The sequence below is a fragment of the Penicillium chrysogenum genome, assembly GCF_028827035.1.
Source record: "Penicillium chrysogenum strain IBT 35668 chromosome Unknown utg000005l_segment0_segment0, whole genome shotgun sequence".
NCBI lineage: Eukaryota > Fungi > Ascomycota > Eurotiomycetes > Eurotiales > Aspergillaceae > Penicillium > Penicillium chrysogenum.
Window position 1 is genome coordinate 5,016,481 of NW_026622753.1, and position 19,421 is coordinate 5,035,901.

General features: G+C 49.8%; 8 protein-coding genes across 8 annotated transcripts; 4 read left to right on the plus strand and 4 right to left on the minus strand.

Annotated features, from left to right (window-relative positions):
* Positions 1-653: 653 nt before the first annotated feature.
* N7489_010306 (cut8/STS1 family protein) lies at positions 654-1,707 on the minus strand (the record flags this gene model as incomplete). The annotated part of the gene is given in 3 exon segments (XM_056716055.1): positions 654-1,199; positions 1,219-1,514; positions 1,609-1,707. The coding sequence occupies 3 exon segments, from the start codon at positions 1,682-1,684 to the stop codon at positions 654-656; spliced, it is 918 nt and encodes a 305-aa protein (XP_056563677.1). The 5' UTR covers positions 1,685-1,707.
* Positions 1,708-2,159: 452 nt separating this feature from the next.
* On the minus strand, positions 2,160-5,533 carry N7489_010307 (ATP-dependent RNA helicase MTR4; the record flags this gene model as incomplete). The annotated part of the gene is made up of 3 exons (XM_056716056.1): positions 2,160-2,367; positions 2,422-2,987; positions 3,044-5,533. The coding sequence occupies 3 exons, from the start codon at positions 5,531-5,533 to the stop codon at positions 2,187-2,189; spliced, it is 3,237 nt and encodes a 1,078-aa protein (XP_056563678.1). The 3' UTR covers positions 2,160-2,186.
* A 202-nt stretch (positions 5,534-5,735) lies between these two features.
* Positions 5,736-6,344, plus strand: N7489_010308 (cytochrome c oxidase VIIc family protein; the record flags this gene model as incomplete). Its single annotated transcript, XM_056716057.1, has 4 exons — positions 5,736-5,798; positions 5,855-6,029; positions 6,088-6,120; positions 6,184-6,344. 4 exons carry the CDS (start codon positions 5,736-5,738, stop codon positions 6,207-6,209), a joined length of 297 nt encoding a protein of 98 aa, XP_056563679.1. The 3' UTR covers positions 6,210-6,344.
* Positions 6,345-6,651: 307 nt separating this feature from the next.
* Positions 6,652-11,106, plus strand: N7489_010309 (Elongator subunit IKI3; the record flags this gene model as incomplete). Its single annotated transcript, XM_056716058.1, has 10 exons — positions 6,652-7,789; positions 7,843-7,939; positions 7,987-8,545; positions 8,595-8,748; positions 8,802-9,144; positions 9,196-9,464; positions 9,525-9,658; positions 9,714-9,993; positions 10,068-10,900; positions 10,936-11,106. The coding sequence occupies 10 exons, from the start codon at positions 6,652-6,654 to the stop codon at positions 11,104-11,106; spliced, it is 3,978 nt and encodes a 1,325-aa protein (XP_056563680.1).
* Positions 11,107-12,847: 1,741 nt separating this feature from the next.
* mvd1 (diphosphomevalonate decarboxylase MVD1) lies at positions 12,848-14,132 on the minus strand (the record flags this gene model as incomplete). Its single annotated transcript, XM_056716059.1, has 2 exons — positions 12,848-13,991; positions 14,062-14,132. 2 exons carry the CDS (start codon positions 14,130-14,132, stop codon positions 12,848-12,850), a joined length of 1,215 nt encoding a protein of 404 aa, XP_056563681.1.
* Positions 14,133-14,329: 197 nt separating this feature from the next.
* N7489_010311 (cytochrome c1 heme lyase CYT2) lies at positions 14,330-15,196 on the plus strand (the record flags this gene model as incomplete). The annotated part of the gene is made up of 1 exon (XM_056716060.1): positions 14,330-15,196. The coding sequence occupies one exon, from the start codon at positions 14,330-14,332 to the stop codon at positions 15,194-15,196; it is 867 nt and encodes a 288-aa protein (XP_056563682.1).
* Positions 15,197-15,564: 368 nt separating this feature from the next.
* Positions 15,565-16,440, minus strand: N7489_010312 (SNAP receptor PEP12; the record flags this gene model as incomplete). The annotated part of the gene is made up of 2 exons (XM_056716061.1): positions 15,565-16,083; positions 16,144-16,440. 2 exons carry the CDS (start codon positions 16,438-16,440, stop codon positions 15,565-15,567), a joined length of 816 nt encoding a protein of 271 aa, XP_056563683.1.
* Positions 16,441-16,906: 466 nt separating this feature from the next.
* N7489_010313 (nucleoporin NDC1) lies at positions 16,907-19,021 on the plus strand (the record flags this gene model as incomplete). The annotated part of the gene is made up of 3 exons (XM_056716062.1): positions 16,907-17,039; positions 17,131-17,398; positions 17,449-19,021. The coding sequence occupies 3 exons, from the start codon at positions 16,907-16,909 to the stop codon at positions 19,019-19,021; spliced, it is 1,974 nt and encodes a 657-aa protein (XP_056563684.1).
* Between the last annotated feature and the right edge of the window lie 400 nt (positions 19,022-19,421).

Below are 19,421 nucleotides of genomic sequence, written 5' to 3' on the forward strand. Positions count from 1 at the left end.
GTCGCCTTGATACGCATAATTGGAATATGTGAGGGTTTGGATGGCACAGGCAATTGAGAGACCGAGTCCAAGTCCCCAAAGTGAAACAGGCAAAGACAACTGACAGCAACGCAGAAGACAAAGACAATGAGACATGAATGGAATGAAAGAGGGAAATGTATGCGACACCAGGGCGCCAGGAGATATAGAAAGAGAGTATCAGAGTTGGAATGAAATACACAGATGAAAGGATTCGAGATTCTGACAAGAAAGGAAAGAGAAAAGGAAGGGTTATGCGCATAAATCGGAATACGATAAATGAGCAAAGTAGGGAAGAAAGGAAAAGGTACTGAGTCTGAGTTCATTGAAAAATTTGAAAACAAAGCTATAACAGCATTCATCTTCCAGAGTTCCAGCCGAAAAAGACAAAGAAAAAAAAAAGCTGTAGTTATCCGCCTTGAGTACTATAACGCCATCTGACCATGTTGAGTCTAGGGTCATGCAGCAGGTATCGTGATCGTGACATACGTCGAAAATTGCGCGGTCAAAGGGGTATGGACCGTCGGTCAAGCTCAAAAGAGGGCCGGCACGGATGGGGGACGTGAGGCCGACACGCAAGAGCGGTGTAAATGTAATGGTAGTGTGTCGTAAGGGAATCGGAGTGGCGTGATTTATCACCAAGGTCCGACCTTGACTGGTGTTCCCAGCCCATAAGTTCCGGAGAAGAGCTGGTCCCGTATAGAGCCCATCTCGCTGTTGGCTCCGTGGGATGGTGTGTCGGGTCCGTTCATCCATCCCAAGCTGAAGCCGAGTTCGTTGACAGCCCCCTGTAGCTTTCCTCCAGAAGTCTGGTTGTGCTTGGCCAGCTTTTGATCCCAACCTCCGTACTGCAACTGGATGCCGCCGCCTCTTTTTGCCGCTTCCCGGATGACCAAAATCCATGCCTTGCACATCTCATCATAAGCTGAATCTCGTTCGATGTTGTTCTGTGGCGTGCTCCAGCGAGGCAAGGCATGGATGATGTCGGTTGCCCCGTCTAGGTAGCTCAAGGATGTGGATGCTTGGGATTCGTTCGGAGGAAGAAAGTTGGGGGTGAAGTCACTCAAGGCGTCAAGAAGGTTGGTGAGCGGCTGTCGGACTCGGTTGTAGGCATAGTCAGATTCGGTATTGCCACCCAACGGGAATGAGGGACTGGAGGGCGGCCTGATAGTTTCGAAGGACTTGAAGAGTTGAGGAGACATTGGGCCGTGGGGATGTGTGCACAACCTCGTCAGCGAGTTGAGGGTGACGCTCGCACATGGTCCGTACAACCGTCCGCAAGGCATCTGTATCGAGGGTCTCTAGCAAACGGGGGAGAGATAGAGGTCGGCCTGAAACGTTCGGTCGGGAACGTTTGATGTTGCGGTAGCTGTGAGGGAGTTGTCGAGGAGTAAAGGCGGGAGAGTTTGTGGGCGAAGCAGACATGCGTCCATCATGGTCGTTGTCGTCGTCGGCTTTCCGTTTACGGCTGGAATACGACGACGAGGGTGTAGACACTGATGGTTTGGTCAGTATCCGAATGCATCAAAGACAACCATCTTAAACAGGACAGAGAGAACAAATTATTCCAAGGGGAAAGGGATATCTTACTCATACGGGAGGGAGAGAATCGGGAGTTCTCGTAGAAGTGAGGCGGAACAGGAGGTGTGGCCACCAAGCTGTTCATGATGACAGCCGGATGGCAAAGAATAAATGTGATGGTCCAAAGGACTCGGATATCCAAAAGAGTGAAAAAGAAACAGCAATGAAAAGCAAGCTTGAAGAAGAGGATAAAAAGGGATTTGAGGTGGGGAGAGAAGGGTAGAGAAAGGTAGCGGTGGAGAAAAGTAGGCGTTGCAGGTGGCAACGCACTCCCTTTACGCAGCTTTTTGGAGATCTGTGCCCTCAAAAGAGATTTTGACCATTAGAGAGTTCTTTGGTCTTGTTTGTAATAATTCATATAGGAAAATAAATCAAATCGTCTTATATCTTCCAAGGTTTCTTTTGGTTTCATCGAGAGTGACATATTAAGTGACAGATTAAAGTATACTCCACTGCTTTCGGGCAAGGCTATACGAATACCCGCATCATCTACATTCTACATTCTACGTAATAGCGGGAAAGAAAAGGAAAAATTGTGGGTAATCATATTCTTTGGACTCCAGCGATCGTAAAATGGGATATCGTATCTACAAGTACAGGGACTGGGCAGCAACAATATCGCGGCGGACCTTGCCCAAGGCCTCCTCGAACTTGCTCTCCAGGTCTTCGCTGCCCATCACCTTGGCAGCTTGCGCCATCTGCCGCAAACACTCTTCCAACCGGCGGAAGACACGGATCAAACTACCCTCATAGACATCGGTCATTTTGCTAGGATAGTTAGTATACTGTTAACATATTGATTTGGGGGAGGGGGATGCTTACCAGATATCTGCAAAAGACTTGCCCTGACTCCACTCGTAGATCACCTCCATCAGCTCCCAGTGGAAGCTCTGAACGTACTCGTCTTCATTCACGGCCATCTTAGACTCCTGCGACACCTTGGCGATGATGCGGGCCTGTGATTGGATCTCCTTCAATGGCTTTGCCAACTCATCCTTGGTCAAAGTAGGGGCTTCCTTGACCTTTTCTTCAAACACGAAACAACTCATGACGGAAGCGACTTGCTCAGGAGTCAGGTTGTTGAAGAAACCATTAAACAGCAGCTCGCTCAGCATCAGTTCATCGCCTGTGCTAATTTCACAAGCAACACGAGCCTTCAACTGCACAACATCGGCTTCGTTGATAAATCCGAAACGACGAAGTACGCGCTTGCGGCACTTCAGCTCATCAAGCTGCAAGATCGACATAGCTTCTGTAATCTGCTTCTTTATCGCCTTGATCTTTGTAGTCAGGTCCACCTTCTCGGCGTATTGTTCGTACAATTCAGTCAACCGTGGCGAGTTGTGCAAAGGGTTACTCAGGAGGCGAGACTCAAGAACCTCGATTTTCTGTCACATGGTTAGCAGAGTGAATAATGTCTGAGAGCAAAAGAATCTCTTCTTACCCGTAGCAGCTTCTTGAAGCTTTCATCCTTAATCTGCATGTTCTCAATCGGATCAAGCAGCGGAACACCGTCTGGGAAGCGCCTCTTAACTTCATCAACCGACTTCATAACATCATTCCGAGAGCCAGGCGACGTGATGTCCTTCGGGAGCATGATGCGAATGTGAGAGATCTCCGTGATGCAGCTCAGCACAATGGGCACAACCTCACTGCGAGTCGGTTCCCCTTCCTTTGCGGGGCGAACACCGGGCGGAAGATCTTGGAAAGACTTAGTGCCAATGGACGACCCTCCCGACATCCTCATCAAGACATCAACAATATGAGATTGGTGAGGACTAAATTTCTCGGTCTCATTGTTCGCTTGCTTGCGCTTCTTCTGGTTGATCACCACGCCCCAACCGAAATCGGCATCTTTGTACTTAACATGGATCAATCGTCCAGTGTGGATGTAAGTCAAAGAGTAATTTGGGTGGGTAATAACATGCTGGACATCGTCCGCAAATGCGTCTAGTTGTTTCCGTAGGTCGTAGTATTCGCGGATGGTTCCCTCGTCCGAGATAATCATGTTCGCGCGCTTCTCCTCAAGACCTTCGAGCTCCTTCTCCAGGCCTGAAACGCTTCCAGTGTTCTGGAACTGCTTAAAGCATCGTTCGAGCATGTATTCGGGTGAGATACCCTCCACACGCATCAGGTTGAGAATCATGTTGTAGCCCAGGTGGAATGCGGAATTGAGTCGGTCCTGTTCACCGCGCACAATCTCCTTCGCGACTGCTGGATCCATCTCCTCTCCGACCATCATGATCACAATACCTCGGTCATCGAGACCTCGACGACCAGCACGACCAGACATCTGGATGAATTCAGACGGGGTAACCCAACGCTGGCTAGTTCCGTCAAATTTGCGAACACTGGTAAAAACTACAGTCTTGGCAGGCATGTTGAGACCAATGGAGAAAGTCTCAGTTGCAAACAGAACCTTGATGAGACCCTCCTGGAAAAGAATCTCAATGGTTTCCTTAAGAATTGGCAGCAATCCTGAGTGATGGACACCGATGCCTTGTTGCAAAAGCGGAAGGATGTTTTGGATCTGTGGCAATTGGCGATCCTCTGGAGACAACATCTCGATGGCACTTTCGAAAACCTTGGACACCATATTCTTCTCGGAATCGTCGTTGAAAGTCAGTTTGCTCATCTGCAAAGCACCTGCTTCACACTCTCGCTTGCTGAAGCTGAAGACAATGACGGGGTTGTAGTTCTTAAGCATGATCATTCTGACGATCTTGTAGATATCCGACGGGCCCTTGATTCCACCCTTATTGATTTGCTTATCCTTGCCCTTGCCCTTGCGCTTGGCCAAAGCATCAGCCGGGTCATCGCCTTTCTTGTCAGCGATTGCGCTCATTGCCTTCTGGAAGTTCTCCTCGCGGAAGACTCCCTTTTCATCCACCACGAGATGGATACCCTCTCCACCAGCGGGGAAGAAGTAATTCTGGAGGGGGGTCGGACGATAGTTGGTGTAGACAACGTGACAGGGTTGGTCGTGCATCTTCACGATCCATTCGGCGAATTGCATGGCGTTCGGAATAGTGGCGGACAGGAAAACATAGCGGACCTTATCGGGCAACAGAATGATAGTCTCTTCCCAAACGACACCACGATTCACGTCTCGCATGTAGTGAATTTCATCGAAAACCACCCACTGAACTTCACGCATAATCTCAGAGCCACGGTACAACATGGAACGAAGAATCTCTGTGGTCATAACAAGACATGTAGCAGTGGGATTGATGGTCACATCACCAGTCATTAGGCCGACGTCGCCAAACTCGGCAGCAAATTCACGGTACTTCTGGTTACTGAGCGCCTTGATCGGACTGGTGTAGATCACTCGCTGGTTTTGTTTCAAACTTTGCGCAATGGCGTATTCTGCCACCACAGTCTTTCCGGCACTAGTGTGAGCTGACACCAGCACACTCTCCTCACGCTGGATTGAAGAAACTGCGACCTGCTGGAAAGGATCAAGTGTGAAGGGCCATGTCTTTGCTGGGTTCGCCGGAGCCTTGTGCTGGGAGATAGGCACATAAGGGTAGTTGGGTGGGATTGCGACTTGGTGGCGCACTTGGTGAGACACCACAACTGCATCGGTGTCCGTAGCAAGTCCTCCAGCTGCAATCTCACGCTCTTGCTCGGTTTCGAAAGAATCGGCGACGACTGGCTCGGGTTCCTGATCCAATCGAGGTCGCTTCGTCTCGGGTTGCTCTGGTTCTGACGGAGTCGCGGGGGCTTCGGCATCTGCTGAGTCGACTTCTGCGGCGGGTGCATCGCTCATCGCAACATCCTCCTTCTGTTCAGGCTGGGTATCTGCAGTTTTCTTCACGGCTCCATTCACCTGTCGTTTTTTGTGCTTATCCTTCTTCAAGCGCTTGGGGGCACCCTCAGACGGCTTCACCGCCTGAGGCTGGTCCTCAAAGACGTCAAAGAGCTCATCCATCTCCAGCGGTTGGGATTGGTGAATCAACCACAGGAGGAGAATGAGCGGCGTAGGTAACCGGTCTGGACTTTTTTTGGTTGAGAAATTTAAAAGTTCTATCCGTATCGGGCAAGCGGTGGGGGAGATCCCGAGCAAAGACGCTAAACCCGATTAGAGCAACCCAAGTCACGTGATTCAAGATCATCCCATTCCGCACCTCGCGATGTTCACTTCGGCTTCGTCCGTCCCTTTCCGATCGTCCACTCTCTCCTCTCTGTCACTCAAGGTTAGTACCTCTAACCTGAAATAAAACAATTGATCTCACTGACTTCTTCATCTCAGATGTACTCCTCCGCTATCCGGGCCAGAATGGCCACCTCTTTCGCTGCCCGTCGTGGCTTCTCCACCACTCGCACCCAGCTCGGCAGCCCCTACCACTACGCCGAGGGTCCTCGCACCAACATCCCCTTCAACCCTCTCACCAAGCACTTCTTCTGGCGCTACTGGGCTTTCATGAGTTAGTGACCCCTAATGGAGATATGCGCTGTGCCAGGACTAACTCGAGTATCATCTAGTTACCGGATTCGGTACTCCCTTTGCCATTGCTGGTGAGTTATACCCCCTCTCCACGATTCTACGCCTTAATAATACTCTAACATTCCCCCTACTAGTCTGGCAAACCTACAAGACCAAATAAATTGCCCTTCCCACTGTATTTTTCTTGCGATAACAGTCTGGGCGACTAGGTGGTCGAAAACTTGGATCGGATTGAAGCAGAGGCGGATATCATGTATAAAGCTAGAGATTATTATCGAAAATTGGTTCCGCGTGTCACCGACCCCATTGTACCTGTGTAGATGTTGAAATGCGTAGCTTAAAAAAGACGTTGAAATATGGATGAAGTCATTGGCTGAGCCGCTGTGGAAAACCAAAAAATCTCTGGGCGCGATTCATATATCAATCCCCACGAACACAACCACTCCCAAGCAACGAGACAGTTACTGTCAGCAGGGAAGAAAGGCTGGTCCACGGAATTTAATTTCCCTCGATATCGTTTGAAATCCATACATTTACTCCCTTGATCGCTGCATGGCGGGGTAAAACAAGAAGCATAAAAAAAAGTTACCCGTTCCTGGAAGATGCGCAACTTAAGAAACGTCCGTCTCGTTGAGACGCAAATCGAGAGCGAACTGCCTCTCACTGCCACAGCATGGGATACTGCTTCAGACTCGGTGGTCTGCACCTTTGGTCCGGCCGAGAACAATGCAATCATTGAGGTTAGACGGAAAAGGCCCGAGATCACTTCGACAGATCCTCTGTCTCCCGAAGCATTTGAATGTATTGCTTCCTGGGATGCTCCGTGCCCTCTGCCAGACCTGGCATGTGACCGTGTGCTCTCCCTGCATTACTTTGCGGACAACCTGACAACTTGTCTGGTGCTAGAAGGAGGTGATATAGTCGTTGTTCGTGAAGAGCCCCTTCCCGGCGAAGACAAGATCGAAATTGTCGGTTCAGTTGATGTCGGAATCACTGCTGCAGTGTGGTCACCGGATGAGGAATTGCTGGCTCTCACCACCAGAGCGCAAACGTTTTTGTATATGACCAGAGACTTTGAGAATGTGGCCGATATAACTTTCGCTCACAGTGATCTGCAATCATCGCAGCATGTGTCAGTCGGGTGGGGTAAGAAAGAAACACAGTTCCAAGGAAAGAGAGCCAAGGCTCTTCGAGACCCGACGGTGCCAGAAAAGATCGATCAAGGAGTCTTGAGCAGCCGCGACGATAGCAGCACTACGATCAGCTGGCGAGGAGATGGGGCTTATGTTGCTGTGAACAGCCTTGAAGCGGGTAGTCGCCGTGTGATCAGAGTGTACTCGAGAGAGGGCACTTTGGACAGTGTAAGCGAACCCGTTGACGGGTTGGAAGGCGCTTTGAGCTGGCGGCCGTCTGGCAGCTTGATTGCTGGAATTCAACGACGCGACGATCGGATCGATGTGGTGTTCTTCGAAAGAAACGGACTCCGCCACGGCGAGTTCTCTCTTCGTCTGTCTGTGGAAGAAATGAGCTCATGGGCTTCTCGCATTCATCTCGCCTGGAACGTTGATTCTACTGTGCTTGCTGTCAAGTTTCAAGACCGTGTACAGTTCTGGACAACAGGCAACTACCATTGGTATTTGAAGCAAGAGATTCCTATCACGGCTGATACAAATTCTTCGCTTCCATACTCTTTCGAATGGCACCAAGAGAAGATATTGCGATTTGTTGCTGGCTCCAACGGTATGGTATCCTTGCACGGAGAGCAATGTCAGAACGGACGCTGATTTAAACAGGTTCGATCTTGGATGCGGACTATGTTTTTGATATCAACCATGGGTCTACCTCCATTCCGGATGATGTTGGCGCTGTTGCAGTCATCGATGGGAGTAAGTATGCCAATTGAACCTGATTGGGAACAGTACTGATCCAAGTATTAGAAACTCTCAAATTGACTCCCCTGCGAATGGCTGGGGTACCCCTCCCATGGCACACAACGAGCTGGCTTTGGAGTCCAGCGCCATTGATGTTGCATTCAGCAAATCCGGAAACCGCATTGCTGTGCTGTCGAGCAACGCCTTCTCCGTTTATCTCTGGTCTCTGAAGAGCCGACCTGTTCCTGTTCCCATCCTCGAGTCAAGCTATCCGTTATCAGATGCCCCGGCTAGTCGGCCCCGGCAGATTGCGTTCTTGAATGAGAACGAGGTATATGTGCTTAAAGACAACGGACCAAACTCGAGCCGTATCGAGAGGACGGCCCTGGACACTCGCACCACAGAATCCGTATACCAGGCTGTGGACTCCGAGCAACTGTCATCGATCTTCGCCGGTATTGGACACCAAGCTCTGTGGTTCTCACATGCCCGCCAGCCAGCTCGTCCTGTCAGCTACTCGAGCATTGAAGAGTCGTCATCTGGAAATCTAGATATCGCTCCATGGGGCGAGAGCCCTAATGTTGACACCCATTGGGCTCGTGTTGTCTCTATCTCTGATCATGAGGTAAGACTATATTTCCCAAGTATTTGGATCTTGTTGCTAACTCCGGTAGCGCATTTTGGTTGCAATGACGAGAACCGGCACCTTGTCTGCTAACAAGCGAGTCCTTGCAAGGAACTGCACATCTTTCCTCGTGACCCCATCTCATCTTTTGTTCACCACATCGGCGCATCTTCTGAAGTTTGTTCATCTGAACCATGTGGATGGTAAGATTGTTTCTTGGGCGTCTATGTCTACTTACGCTAACATGGGATTGCAGAAATGGAGGTTCCCGAGGATACACCAGAAACTGATGAACGGTGCAGGAGCATTGAACGTGGCTCTCGGTTGGTTTCGGTGATACCGTCGATTTTCGCGGTCATACTCCAAGCTCCTCGAGGAAATATTGAGACGATCTTCCCTCGTGCTCTAGTATTGGCTGGAATCCGTACCTTCATCGACCAGAAGAAATATCGGTCTGCATTCCTTGCGTGTCGCAGTCAGATGGTGGATCTCAACATTCTTCATGATTATGCCCCGGAACAGTTCATGGAAAACATCACTTTGTTTGTTGATCAAGTCAAGAAGATTGATTACATTGATGATTTCCTGTCACGCTTGTCGTACGTCAATATCGAGTCTGATAAGAAAACCTTTTACTAACTCTCATACAGGGAGGACGATGTGTCACAGACACTGTATAAAGACACGCTGAAAATATCCAAGAATGTATCAGCAGCTGTCGCCCAGCCGGACGGTGCAACCATTCCCTTGGCCCCTAAGGTTGGCAAAAAGGAAAGCAAAATCAACAAGATTTGCGATGCATTCCTGGTGGCTCTCCAGAACCGTGTCGATACCAATTTGCAGAATCTGATCACAGCGCATGTTTGCAAGTCACCGCCTGATATGGAGGCAGGACTGGGACTTGCTGCAGGCCTGAGAAGTAAGTACTTGGCTCTTTTTGTCCTTTTAAATAATTGGGTAAGGACTAACCGTATTATAGAGCAACAACCAGAACAGGCTGAAGAGGCTATTGCGCACATGTGTTTCTTGACCGATGCTCAGCGGCTTTACTCTCACGCGTTGGGTGTATATGACCTCGAGCTTACATTGTTGGTTGCTCAACAAGCTCAGATGGTAAGGCCTTGGGATGCTTTGCCTGTGTTATCACTCACCACTAACGAATTTGCAGGACCCTCGCGAGTACCTACCATTCCTTCGGAAGCTACAACAGCTCCCAGAGACTCGGCGTCAATTTGAGATCGACAATCACCTTTCTCGCTTCGAAAAGGCTCTGGGGCACTTGTATGCTCTGAATGCTCATGATGAGATTAGTGCATATGTTGCCAAGCACATCTTGTACAAGGAAGCCCTTGAGCTCTACAAGTACCAAACAGAGCACCAACGGGAGATCACCAAGCTATATGCCGACTACCTACAGGATCAATCGAGACACAAAGATGCAGCAATTGGTAAGTGATTTGGTTGTAACAAAGCAAGAGAAAATGGACATGAAGCTAACTTTCGTTATTTTTTTCAATTTCAGCGTACGAGTCACTTGAGCTTTATGAGAGTGCTTACAAGTGCTTTAAGCTGGCACACAAATGGCGCGAGTCCTTGTACTGTGCCATGATGGCATCTCTATCCGAGGAAGATCTGGCTGCCCACATCGACGCCCTGATCACAACCCTGGTTGACGAACACAAAGACTACATCTCGGCAGCAACAATTTATGCCGATCATTTACATGACGTCGTCACAGCCGCACGACTTCTCTGCCGGGGATCGAAGTTCGCCGACGCAGCGCGTCTCCTTACACTCCACGGCAAACAGAGCCAGGTTGCCGAAATCGTTGACTCTGGCCTCGCTGAAGCAATGGGCGACATGACGGACCTGCTTGCCGACTACAGATCTCAGCTCAATGCCCAGGTTCCACGACTCAGCGAACTCCGTCAACTTCGCGCTGTCGACCCTCTTGCTTTCTTTGGTGGTGATCCCACTGGTGGAGACGCGGGCGTTGATATCCCGGACAACGTCTCGCTGGCCCCGACAGATGCATCTACACTTGCTGGTCGCTCCATGTTCACCCGTTACACGGGTAACACCGGGAAAACAGGCAAAACTGGAATGTCACGTCATACTTCGAAGACTCGCAGACGCGAGGAACGCAAGCGTGCTCGTGGTAAGAAGGGCACCGTTTACGAAGAAGAATATCTCGTCAACAGTATCCGACGACTCATTGAACGGGTTAACTCGAGCGTGGCGGAAACTGAGACCCTTGTCGATGCTCTGCTGCGTCGTGGCATGCGTGAGCGTGCAGCTGCTATCGAGAAGGCATTGCAGGAAGTCCTGACTATGTGCGCAGATTGCCGGGACGAGGTATTTGAAGTTCCTCCCCCACTGCCGAGAACGAGGACAAGGAAGATGAAGAAAATGATGTCGAGCCTACCATCCCTCCTACGTACGGAGGCAGAGGTGCTGGCGTCTTGAAAGAGAGTATAGCCATTGTTGAGGGTGGTGGTGCCGCTCGCGTTAAGGAGATCCCTACCGTCAAGGAAATGAAGAAGTCTTCTTTGCTGGCGTGAAGCAGTCGATGAATATACTGCACGTACCAATTAGCATCTACATCATGAATGAAAAAGAAAAGTTGCTTCTGTTCTAATTATTCCAGCTAAAAGTACGTAGCTTAAGAAAGCGACCTAGGATATATTCAACGTCCGTCTCAATATGGATTCCAAACGGTACGAGGCCTCTCCAGACTCTCTTATGAACTGAACACAAAAAGGGATATTCAGCTTTTGGCACGGATCATCGACGCTACAGAGTTCTTATTCTTATGGAGAGTATCTACTTCAATCCACGGGTTACACTTGTATGACTTCCTAGCAGCTTTCTACGAGATAACTCAAGGGTCCCTGTCCTGTGTTCTGCGAGTCATACGTGACCTGCATAACTGAAATATAATACCCTCCGCGACAGGCTGTTCTCGACAAAGGCTGGGCCCAAACGTTGCCTTTGCACAGTGGACATCCTTTCGCAACAGACTGAATATGGTACACTTGGGGGCCGTAAGCTCATTCTTCTAACGTTGCATTTGCTTTTGTACTGGCATAGTTAGAATTATAGTAAGTGCTTAGTCTGTACGGTTGGATATCAGGACGTGAAATATATATATTTCTTTGTACTGAGGTAGTTCGATTCATGGCATCGAAGGTATATATGTATACAGGTCCTCAACACAAACCCGCAAAGAGTTAACTGCAAGTCTACATAATGTTGCACAAGTGAACTATCGTCATTCATATACAGAGAAGCGTTAGTGATGTGACTCTAAATTGCGGGGAATATCCCAGACCTGGAGCAATCAAGTCAGATACTATGGACTACATCTGTCGAGATAAAGTCGTACAACAGACACAGTTTTCTCACTAGATGACGCAAAAATGAGACATATGTTGTGCTCCCCTAAATGGCTAGTTGTCAAGTCGATTGAAACGTTGTGTACAAAGTATTCAGGATGGAGATATAAAAAAAGACCATATCCCACATCTGAATATCATGACTGCAGCCAAGAAAGGATACCAAGAAAAGCCCTAAGCAAGGCCATTCCTTTTCAAGAACCGTAAGTGAACCTGTCCGGTTATCTGTTAGCTGAGGTCAGTTCCTTAATGTCTCGATTCAGACTATGCACCTCTCTTTCTCAACATATCTCACTTCCCTCTTGGGCTTGGGAATGCTAGCGACTGCTCAAGTGCCAATCAGGTCTATCAAATGCGCTTGCGAGGGTATCGCTGAGAACTCTCAATCTGCCTGTGTCCAGACTGGTGGAAGCTTCAATGGTACCGGCTGTGGATTTGCTGGTTGCTGTGTTTATGCCAACAACGAACAACTTGCTTTCATTGAGAATTGTAGGACACTCGGATTTGGCTTCAGGCGCTGTGATGATTGTCGTTCTTGTTGAGAGGATGCAGGAGATATTCGTCGGATGGAAGTATACTAAGACAGATATTGGACTTTTAAAGTTGGAAGCGAACATTTCATTAATTTGCATGCAAGTGTTGTGTCGTATGCGTCATGTCCAAGATATATTATTATGAGGAATGGAAGCAGATATGCTGTGTAAACCGAGACCCCGCTGCCATGGTATGATTATGTTCTAGATTATGAGAGAGAAAAGAAGATACAGTGAAAGGAATATGCATCAAGCTTGCATGGCCAAGTGGAATTGTCCGCGCAAGAACGGTGGGGTATCTTTCAGGCTGTCAGACCTTCCAAGGTTGGCCAAAATGGAAATACCGGTTGTCCGGTATAGCTTATCCAAACTTCCTAAAGAGTGCTGAGGATCTCACCAGTCTCGCTGACAAGGTGCTCCTCAACCTTGACGGGGCCCTCTCCGACACCAGTCAAGATGACATGGCTCACACCATCTTTCAGAACTTCGACGGCGCGAGAGTCAACCTGATCCAAGGAAACACCAGCGGTGACATTGGCCAGTCTCTCGTAGAATACACCATCCCAACCCTCAGTATTGGGGCCCAGAATAGCCTTGACGGTACCAGCCACAATCTCAGAGTCCTTATCTTCATAGTAGATGACAGCATTTGGGCCAGCATCAAAAGTGTAAGCACAAACCGTCCGGCCAACGACACGGTTGATATCGTGCACAAGGCGGACAGCAGCACGAGAGACGTCGTTCATGTAAAAGATAGGGGGCCAGGAGTCGAGGCAAGTAGCGTGGAAAGTGTTCGAGTCCCGCATGGTAATCTCCGCGAAGTCGTGGAAGTTGCGGTTTTTAATGGCGGTCTCAATGGCGGCCATACGCTCAGGAACAACGTTCTGGGCACGCTCAGCGAAGAGGGCCGAGGTGGCTACAGTGGTCTGCATTCCCTCGGTGCTAGGCACGTCCTTCTTCTCGGCACTGACGACCAGAACAAGAGCACGCATTTCAGGCCAGTGGGATGCAGGAGCAACTTCCTCAGCCAGGCTATCGCTTCCATCAGCGAGCTCGCCTGTGCGCCATGCGACGTATCCGCCCATCAGGGAGCGGCAGGCAGACCCGGAGCCTTGGCGCGCAATGCGGCTCAGTTCCTTAGGGGACTGGGGTAGTTCATAAAGGTCAGCGACGGCGCGGACCAATGCTGCGAAGCCAGCCGCAGAGCTGGCCAGACCGGCAGCAGTGGGGAAGTTGTTCTCGGAGACGATCCGGAGAGGGTGGGCAGAGAGCTTGGGGAGCGAGGAGTCCGCTTCCTCAAGGGCCTTACGGAGGGCACGAAGGTTGGAGATACAGGCCATTGTCCGCTTGGAGGACTGGATGTCCTGCGGGCTGCCGTTCAGGTTCAGGGTGTCCGCAGGTGGGTATGCAGCAGAGCAGGAGGCAGTGGTCAAGGTACGGAGAGAGCGCTGAGAGAGTGTCACTGAGAGGGAGGAGTTTGTCGGAAGGTTGAGAGTAGTATCACGCTTGCCCCAGTATCTAGAGCACTTTCATTAGCACAAAACTATTTGGTATAAAGGGGATGAGGGGTAATCGAAGAGCGACATACTTGATGACAGCAATGTTCACCGGAGCGGTGGTGGTGGCCCGGTAAATAGATTGGTTCGATGTAGACGCCATTTTTGCTTCAGATGGATAGAAGAAAGAACGTCAATAATTATCTAAAGAACTATAAGAGACACGAGGGGAGATTTACTACTTAGGGGGATTGTTGATTTATCGGGGCGGTGAGGGGGCAAAATAATTTCTACGGCGTAGTTCTAGTTCCGTGTCGATGCGCCGAGCTCCTCCAGTCATTGACCTCCAATTATTCAACAATGGGAGCTGCAGCAAGTACGCCCTCTGCCCCCGCCGCAGAGGCACCAGCAACTTGTCCCGTGGATCACAAAACCCGTGAGATCTGGTTGCAACAAAATAGCAACTCACCTCATCCTACCTCCGATGTCCCTGCCGAACAGGGACAACATCGTCCTAAATCACAACGACCCCTATCAACAGACCGGGAAGTGAGCACTATCCCTCGAGCTGGTGATTTCAGCTCAGCAAGTGCTTGCCCGGAGGCCAGCAAAGGTTCTTCATCCCCATACGCTGTGTCCCATGGCAGCCCATCCAATGCCGAATCCGAGACTGGCCGTGATGAAACCACTGGAAATTGGATCTATCCGTCGGAGAAACAGTTTTTCGAAGCCTTGATGCGCAAGGGTAACACTCCTGGATCGACTGCCTCGGCTTCAGAGCTTGCGACTTCCGTAGCCTCCATTATCCCCATTCACAATGCTGTCAATGAACGTGCATGGGATCAAATCCTCGAATGGGAGAGAAATGGCCCCTCGTCTGACCCCGGGAGCAAGAAATGTGGAGGACCAAAATTATATTCTTTCCGGGGACTTGGAGTCGATCCAAAATACCTGAGTCCGCGTGCACGAATCAATGGATGGCTTGGCTACCAGCATCCATTTGATCGGCATGACTGGGTTGTTGAGCGTTGTGGCGGTGAAAGAATTGAATACGTTATCGATTTCTACCAGGGCAAGCCGTCTGGAGGCAATGGTGGAACACCATCAGGCCTGGCTGCCAATGCCAATGCCAACCCGGGAAAACTCAGTTTCTTCCTCGATGTTCGGCCCAAACTGAACACTTATGAAGGCTGGAGGCTGAGATTCAACCGCTTCACCGGTTTATGAAGGCATCATTGATGATCGTCTTCTGGCGGAATACGCTTTCGCACTGCACATACCAAGGCGACAACGGAGCACGGGCAGGATCTGGGACCCGATTGGGTGTATTTTGCATGTACAACACATATATTACTGTACGATATCAGGCTACAGGATCGAGAGACAGCGATGAATTAATGTTCTCCATTCCACATACACCGAAGTTCGGTCAGGAATGAGTAAGTCAGAAGTACCAGAATGAAAAGAAGCAAAAGGTGAGATGCTTGACTAAGGGAAGTGTAATCATGCAAGAGGGATATCGCGCGCGTAGACGACAACATTAAAGACGAAGACAGTGATGGTAGCCAATAACAGAACGAGAAAAAGAGAAATATCTATCCGAGGACAATTGCAAGCACAATAATAGCAAGGATAACAGCAAGAATTACAAACAGACAGCAGGCTCTGTTGCGCGCATTCTTCTGATATCTGCTGGCACTGCGCAACTCGACATTTGCGCCTCGTGTGTCCTGGGTGACATTTTGGACATTCTCGCTGATGATATCCAACTGCCCTCCTTGTTCCGTAACGATGTGCGCAACATCCCGGAAGAGCTCGTTGAGCTCTCCCACGCTTTGTTCAATGTTCCGTATCTCTGCCTCACGCTCGATGATCAAAGACTCTTGGAAGTCTACCTCGCCCTGGTTGGCCATGCGATGTTGCTCCTCCAATAACTGCTCTTGTAATTGGACATCGTTCTCAGCGGACGGCTGCTCGCCTTCCTCGAATGCTGTACGTGCAGCAACTGCAGAAGCGCGCTGTTTCTCGAGTGCACGACGCTGAATAGTTTGGAATTCATCCAAGGTGGCTTTGAATTCGGACGATAGCTTCTGCTGTGTCCATTTCTGGGATGGCTATTAAGTTGGGACGTTAATAAAATCAACCAGCAGTAAATTGAATCAGATGGATCATACATTGACGTCCTCCCATGTCTGGATCCGCTTAATCCCTTCTCCTACATCCCTAAACCCCGTACGGGTCTCTTCAAGCAGATTATGAACTCGTTCGCGCACGCGCTCTGTGTCGCGCTTGGTACCGAGAAGGGCAATTTGATTCGATAGGCGAGAAATGTTTGATGTCAATGTAAATAACTGATCTGAGAGCTGCTCGGCCAGGTGGTCGAAGTCCGGATCGTCACGGTACTGCGGGTCTTCATCCCGGCGCATAGTGGTAGGCTGAGCCTCCAACGAGTTTAGCCTATCAAAAGACATTCTATGTGTAATCAGAAAGCAATAAACGAGTGCTTAAAGTGAAGGTAGAAGAAGACTGGAGACCAAATGAGAGTTATCTGCAGGTCCCTGCTGCCTTCGATAAGCTGCGTGGGTGTCCACGGGTGCAGACCGCCCTCACATGACGTACTATGCATCCATTAGGCCCGATATGGACTAGCATCTGTGGCACAATGTACACCTGAGCCACATATCACATGACTATATGTGGCTGGTGTGTTATGATGCCTCAAAATATTCCTGGGCGGACCTCGCCGTTGATTGATTCTATCCGACCAGCTCAACACAATCAGCTGTCAGCCGTGACCATTCGTCGACACCGTCCCTGGTCCGCCAATTCTATTCTCCAGCTCCCGGAGCTCTCCATATCACTGTCATTCTGATCATGCTCTAATCTTCAACTATTTCATTCTCTTCCACGAGCGCATCCCACTCTCAAGCTTACATCATGGCCGCTGTACAAACTCGGCCCTATAGGCGAATCTTGACTTCGGCCTTGCACCGAAGATTTGTTCATGCGTCTGCACTTTCACTGCTGGTCTCTTACATTATCGCAATTGCGATCGGGGAGAAATCGTCTTGTGAGTTACATCGCAACCTTATCGGGTCGAGCCTCGAAGGCTCAGTTTCAAGTCCTGAGGTACAAAGAACTGATAAAAATATTCTATGCAGTTTTCTGGTTATGGTTTCCCTTTGGTAGTTGCGGTGTCCGAACCGCGCTGCTGTTCATATCCTCGCTCACCATTTTTGTCCTTCGGGTCAGCCAAATGCACATTGGCTCGAGAACAGCTAGCTCCTCGTTCGGCACCTTGAGATCCTTCACTCCGTTACAAATCGCGCAAACCTTTGGCTGGTACATCTTCTCGGCATGGTGGTTCACTGTGATTTATGTATGGTCATCTTCGAGTGATTCAAACCTCGAGCTTGTGAAACGGGGAAGGTGCGTTGAGTATGTTTCAAATGACTCCGATTTAGACTAATGGGATACAGGCCACACGAGCGACCGACTCTGAACGAGAGGCCGATTTACCTTCATTCCTTCCATGCGTTTCTAGCATGCGTGCAAGCAGTGTTCCACCTTTACTACGACTACGACCGCATTGCAGTGCCAATCGCGGAGCGAAGCTCCAAAACAAATGACGAGCGTACTCACCCCGTACCGCCAACCTCCAAGTATCTACAGGGTGTTCTGCTGCCAGAACTAGTGGCCGGGGCTCTCAGAAGCGTCACTGTTGCTGCAGCGTCACTCGTGATATACCCCATATTTTTCAGAGGCTTTGCGTGGAGCTGGTCTTTGTACGTCGCCAAGCTCTTTTTCAGCTTCCCGAGATCTGCAGCCGAACCTCATAGCTTCGTTCCCTCGATTTTCCCCTACTTCTTCTTCAAAACCTTGGCTCCCGGATTGATGCTTGTGCTCTCCTGGCAAACTGCCAATATCTTCTATTCTGTGTTCATCGGCAAGGAGCCTTTGAAGCGGGGCCAGCCACTCACAACGGAAGCCAAAGATCCCAATGGCAGTCTTCTTAGTGGCCTCAAGGCAAAGAAGGAAATTGTGAAGACTTTTGCGCTCTGGGAACTGAGTCTCATAAGCCAGCGCGTTCCCGACCGCCGGAAGGCAATTTTCAATGAAATTGATCGCGAAGGTGGTTCGGCTTGGTCCCAGGTTCTTGCTTGCACTACAGATGTAATCAAGGCCATTAACACTCGCATCGAGGAAAGCAAGAATCCCGCGCCTGTTACCAAGCCTTTGCCGCAGGCCGAGAAATCCGAGCCTGTTCTTCAAACTCTCCCGCGACTCTCAGAACCAATCAAAGACGGCAATATCTTTACCACTGCCCCGAAGGGTACTTCGCGCCAGGACAAATTTGGCGATGCGTTTAGCTCGGCGGCTAAATCCTTCGGTCAATCAGAAGACTGGACTCCTACTGCCCGGGCCCGGGTCCGTGATGTTTTCGATCGGGCATCCTCAGCAGTGCTTAGCCCCGAGCAGAAACAGAAATTCCTCGGCTCTCCTCAGAAGTTCAAACTACTTACCGGCAGTCCCTCCACAACTCATAAACCCGAGGACATGAACCCAGTTCTGGCGCAGATTCTTCGTTCGCCTATCGGACAACCTTTCCGTCAAACATACGCTCAACGTCTCTCTGCTATTGTTCTTGGCACACCGGAGTCCTCTCTGTCCTTGATTGTGGATGCTGTGGAGTCGCTGACTCGACTCCTCATTGCTAGCTTGGCCGAAGATCCGTATGGCAAAGTTCAGGCCGATGTGCCCTCAGCCGTGCGACTCCTGACCCAAACCACCCTCGCTCTGAATGCATTTGCCCACCAGAGTGGGTTGGACGCCCACTGGACCGATATCTACTTCCCTCCATCGACCGATCCCCAGGCGCAAGCAGTCGCCCGCCTGGTTCCAGATGTTGAAATTGTGCTTGCTGCACTCCGTGGTGGTCTTAAGGATCTACTGACAGCCTTCAGGCCTTACTTGCGCGATATCGGTATCGCAGGCAAGGATTTGAGACTAGCAACGGAGGCAGCCGGCATTGATGGGGAGGAGGTGTTATGATCTATGTCTCTTTTTTTGCCGCGATTCTTTTAATGCTCGCTATATCTCATGATTTCTCTTCATAAAACTTCATGTATTGCTATCTCTCGTCCTGTTCTCTAGTCCTACCGGGTTGTTCGGTGAACAAATGCATGGTCCGGCGTTCTGTTAAGATGGGCGTGCTGGTGTTGGCTGAAATACAATATCAGCTTCAGTGAATCAATGCCTTATTTCCGTCAGCGCGGCATCTTGGATTCCAATTATCTTGTAAAGACTTCAATAGATCCGACTTGCTCTTGGAAGTATGGGTCACATGACGGCACTTTCTCAATCAACACCAACCTCATCCAGTCCATCTACACTTGTTCAACACGGCCTCCAAACAGCAACAGAAGCTCTGAAGCACTTCCCGTAGCTTAGG